This window comes from Lactuca serriola, chromosome 2 (assembly GCF_051521515.1).
Source record: "Lactuca serriola cultivar US96UC23 chromosome 2, Lser_US96UC23_V15, whole genome shotgun sequence".
NCBI lineage: Eukaryota > Viridiplantae > Streptophyta > Magnoliopsida > Asterales > Asteraceae > Lactuca > Lactuca serriola.
In genome coordinates, this window is record NC_136409.1 from 179,628,543 (window position 1) to 179,633,456 (window position 4,914).

The following is a 4,914-nucleotide window of genomic DNA, read 5'->3' on the forward strand; positions in this document are numbered from 1 at the left end:
GGTCCGACACTTTCTTCTTTCTTCTTTCCTCTTCCCACATTCTAAGTAAGCAATGTGACATTAGAAAATCTTTGTTTTCACTAAAAAACTCACCGATTTCGTCAAATATGAACAGTATAAGATTATTTTTTTCGTAAATATTTCATATTATGAGGAACAAGTCTTTATCATAACTACAGATTTTATCTGTCATATATCCAATATCCAAATAGTAATATATATCATATATCAAACAAAAGGAGTACACACTACAAACTGCATAAATACCACATAATAGTCAAACTACAAAACAAACCATCCAAACCTTGCTCAAACTTCATTACCCTATATTACTATTAGTACTTTGACCGACTTCTCACCCTGCAAAATTTGGTCAAAAATCAGTTTTTTTTTTCTTTTTCCAAATTTAACTTCAAAAGTAATAATCCCTCTTTAGTTTTTATCAAACACACTGTTATCACCTCGGGGAGCGAGACCGAGAGATTGAACGAGAGCGGGCCCGCAAAGGGGACAAAGACCGCGATCGAGACCGAGACCGTGAATGGTACCTTCTAGAACTTCTCCCCCTACTTGGACTTCTACTCCGCCTATATCGCCTGCAGATAATTAAACACACATCTTTACCTAATTTTTATCAAAAATTAGATTAATTAATTAAATTTCTAACAAATTTAAAAAAATTTAACAACCTTGGAGGCGAGCGACTGTAACTTCTGCTTCTGCTTCTATGTCTGTATCTACTACTTAATCTATTAGTTTCTGCAAGTTTCTCAAGCCTTTGTCTCTCCTGTTCTCGTTTCTTAGCCATTTCAGCAGCAGTATCTTTCTTAACTGTAAACACATTACATTTATTTACATATCATCATCAACAATCACCCCAAAATCCAAATTATGATATAAATTTAAAACAGAATAAAATATCACTTTGTTTGTTCAACTGTTTGCTCATGATCCGCTTAAGTCGTTCTTGAGGTGTTTCTTTTTTCTCTCCTTGTGGTTTCCCAAGGCTTCCGCTTCCGGAAGCTTTCGTTAACTTTGCTAATCCCGATGAAGATCTACCATATAACGACAACAAAAAAAAAAAAAAAAAAAAAAACATAAGAACTATGACAAATACGATGTTGCACTCGAAGCTGAAAAACTAAAAAAATCACCCGAGGGACGGTTTTGTCAATTTGGCATTTCGTTCGCTATCAAGTGACACACCAGAAGCAGGATCGATATGCAAGGCTTCAAGAATTTGTCCAGATGAGGGCCTACAAAAAAAAAAAAAAAAAAAAAAAAAAGCAGAGGGTCATTTTCGGGAATTATAACGAAAGTTGGAAGCCTAACAAGAAAGGAGAAAGATAGAAAGAAAGAATGGGATTATGAAAGGAAGCTTCCTCCTAAAACAGAAAAATTCGCCAAGTGTCGAATCTAGCTATGCAATAAATTAGAAGAGTGCTCCGACCGGTTTAATGCACCAACATGTGATGATGGAGGAGATGATGGAGGCGTGTATCCAGCGAGCTTCGGTCCACCGCCATCTGGTGAGCCTCCAAATTCTGTTATGTATTCTATTTTTGGAGCCCTTGGATTACTTCGGTGACTATCCTCGAAATCATCACGACCATGTCGCCTTGATTTTGATGATGGTGAGTATGATCGTGATCTTGATCTGTAAATCCAATGTTTTAGTGTTGGTTATTGACTTCTTGTTATAAGTTGTTCAAAAGAATTCTAGAAATTTATACCTTCTAGAACGTGAATAAGCTTCATATGTTGGACTTCTTCTTGACTCCCTGTGTCATGATATTCATTAGGTAGTGTTTTTGTATTCAGTAATCGAAATGAGGGAATGGAATGTGATCATCACATTCCATTCCTTTGTGATTAATTCCATTCCATCATACCAAATAAACCCATATTTTATTTAAAAGCACGTACCGATATGGATCATGATGAAGCACACGACTACCAGAAACCCGTGCTGATTCCCTCTCCCTTTCTCTTTCAATTTGAGAAGCTTTTCTTCTTTCTTTACGACTCAGTTTCCTCTACAATTTCAAAACAAGTAAAAATCAAGTAATTTTCTACAACTATATAAAGACAAATCAAATGTAGAAGGTGATAGTATACATACAATTGCAGGGTCTCCCTTCACAACTTCCTTTTGTCTCCTTTCCTCTTCTTTAGCTTTTTTATCCATGTATACAAGCCACCCATACCTTTTCACTCCAAATTCTTTAGCAATTATATCCATTCCTTCATCATTGCTATCATCACTATTGAAATCATCTTCATCCTCATCATCATCATCATCGTCATCATCATCATCTGAATCTTGATTTTCATCTTTCACACCCCCATCATATGAGAAGCCCACTTGTGAATAAGAACCCTTGTTTGCAGGAGCTTGGGTTGTTTGAGATCTATTAAATATTTAAAAAGTTAAAATAAGTAAAACTAAGAGCACCCAAAAAAAAAACTACTGTGGGTGCTTTTTCATTCCAAACCATTTTCACATTACTTGTAAACTTGTAAGCTCAGTGAATAGTGCTTTTTCGTATTTTTAATAATGTTTTATTCATTTGCTTTATAAATTGATAATGGTAGTCCTCATAAATAAGCTTTGTTGAAAAGCTGTTAACTTTTTTGGTTTGTTGATGTGACTTGGCACCAAAAAGCTTAATGTAAAAGCTCTGCTCCAAGACAAAAAAAATCATGTACATGTTCATATATTTCAAACCTGTCTAATCCAAATAAAGCAGCAGTTTTAGCCTCCATCTCTTGGTTAACATGATGCAGACCTTCTTCATCACTAACTGTTAATATAGACCACATGACAGCAGCTTGTAAAACATGGATTAAAGTAATACCAACTTATGGTAATGACTTAGAAAAAGGTTGCCTGATGATTCTTGAAGATTTGCCTTGTCACTAACAGTAGTTATTAAAGTCAATAATTTAAAATATTTTATATGATCATGAAACCAAAAGAAGTACCGACATCCTCTACGTCGATGCTTAATTAAATCCCGGTATCGCTCAAAACTAACAAACTCTTCTAATTCTTCTTCTTCCTCTGTCTTCTCAATGACACGGAATCGTCTAGAATCAGGATCTCTTATGAAATCAAGAAGAGCACGTCCATCAAATCTACAAAAAGAATATTGAGAAACAAGACAATAAGGTGGATGAACCTTCATAAACTGTCAGAACTTTGAGAAAGATAGAATCAGAAATGCAGTACCTGTCAATCATAATGTCTTGTTTCCCATTCCATGGGATCCTGAAACACAGTAGAAACAGAATGTTATGATGTCGAGGTAAAAGAGAAGGTAGTTTTGGCAATGAAATTGGAGATAAACAGAATCAATTCAAAAGAAAGGCCACATAATCTCTATATCCAAATAAACTCATAGCATACCAGCAACTTATCAGAATTCAGAAGTGATGTTTTGTTAGGTTTGTGGCATCACCATAACCGATTGCCAAAAATGGTGATGAAAGTTAACTATGACAATATTCTAGTAATTCAACCATTTAGATTTAGTCATAATAACATCCATTTTCCTCTATTCTCCTCCTTTTTAATATCAGAAGTTCCTATGGCTCTGAATTGATCGTGTAAAGTACACAGGCTAATCAGGATGGAGTTACAATTGTGAAGACATCTACTTAAAAAATAGAATTACTAACATCAACAATGAACGAGAAATTAGAACTTCTTCATAATCGAAGAAACAATATGACAGGTTCTTAATTGAGAGCTCATAACAAAATTACGAAACAAAAAAATTAACTGAAGGCGACATATAATTTACGAAAATACAGAAACATACAGGCCTTGCTGATCTTCGGTGGCTTGGTAGAGGCCATCGTCACGGTACACACGGCAGCGAGAGCCTGAGACCTGTATCGATTGCTGTGGATCACCCCGCCGCTTGGCTAGGTATACAGCCCGCCTCTGTGCCCTCTTCCGCGCGGCGTCCATCATGTCATGGACCTTCCTCTCCGACCGACGAGCTTCGTGCCACATCGTTTCACTCTCCCACGATCGATCGATCGATCGATTGGTTGATTCGATTTCAGATAGACGAACACTGTAGAAGAATGGAAACCTACTGCCCCTACGCCGAAGGAAATAGAAGTTGCCAGGTTGGGACCTGGGAAGGAAAGGAAGAAATAAGATAATTTGCAAACAAGTCCTCACAGAATCTACAACTGTCTAAAACTATCTATTAATATTTTTGTATCGCTAATCAAAATAAACTTTTGAGTTAATTACAACTGGACAGGGATGAGGTTTGGAATTGAATCTGTTTTCCTATATTATAAAAACCGGAAACCGGACCATCGGTCCGGTTCCGGTTCTGGTTTTTCGGTTATTTTTCAAAATAGAACCGGTTGAAATACTATAGATTATATGTTATCTTCTAGAACTTGTAAATGATTCAATATTTAACCAAATTATGACTTTTTACATTCTAAATTGAAGTACAAACACTAAATTACATGATGAAAAGAGAATCAAGTAATTCTGACTTCATATGAGTGGTTATGCGCATTTTAAAAGCGGGGACAAATTCCAAAAAAATAAAAAATGTCGAAACAGAAAAAACACAGCATTGATATGTTGTCTTCCAGGGTCTATAACTGATTCAATATCTAACCAAAATATGTGTTTTTATAGTCTAAAATGAACTACAAACACCAAATTACGTGCTGGAAAAAAAATTAAATAATTTCGACGTCATATGAATGAGTTATACACATTTAAAAAATGGGACATATTCAAAAAAACAAAAAAATAATGTTGAAATAAAAAAAACGCAACATCGATATGCTTTCTTTCGGGGCATGTGTCTAATTCCATATCTAACAAAAACATATGTTTGTACCGTCAAAAATGAATTACAAACTCCAAATTAC

General features: G+C 35.3%; 1 protein-coding gene across 1 annotated transcript; it reads right to left on the reverse strand.

The window, feature by feature from the left end:
* Positions 1–201: 201 nt before the first annotated feature.
* On the reverse strand, positions 202–4,139 carry LOC145087541 (CLK4-associating serine/arginine-rich protein). Its single transcript, XM_079025508.1, has 13 exons — positions 3,825–4,139; positions 3,233–3,271; positions 2,990–3,138; positions 2,729–2,804; positions 2,123–2,411; positions 1,927–2,036; positions 1,734–1,781; positions 1,451–1,657; positions 1,155–1,256; positions 925–1,055; positions 690–831; positions 462–596; positions 202–360 (listed from the first exon to the last, which is right to left on the reverse strand). The coding sequence occupies exons 1-13, from the start codon at positions 4,019–4,021 to the stop codon at positions 336–338; spliced, it is 1,650 nt and encodes a 549-aa protein (XP_078881634.1). The 5' UTR covers positions 4,022–4,139; the 3' UTR covers positions 202–335.
* Positions 4,140–4,914: the final 775 nt, after the last annotated feature.

What these genes read in the sequence shown, in the direction of transcription:
- LOC145087541 (XM_079025508.1), bottom strand. Translation starts at nt 4,021, where the DNA reads ATGTGGCACGAAGCTCGTCGGTCGGAGAGGAAGGTCCATGACATGATG. An exon ending in TAAGCATCGACGTAGAGGAT is followed by an intron (nt 2,805 to 2,989) that starts GTCGGTACTTCT and finishes CTATATTAACAG; the next exon opens with TTAGTGATGAAGAAGGTCTG. An exon ending in GCTTTATTTGGATTAGACAG is followed by an intron (nt 2,412 to 2,728) that starts GTTTGAAATATA and finishes AATATTTAATAG; the next exon opens with ATCTCAAACAACCCAAGCTC.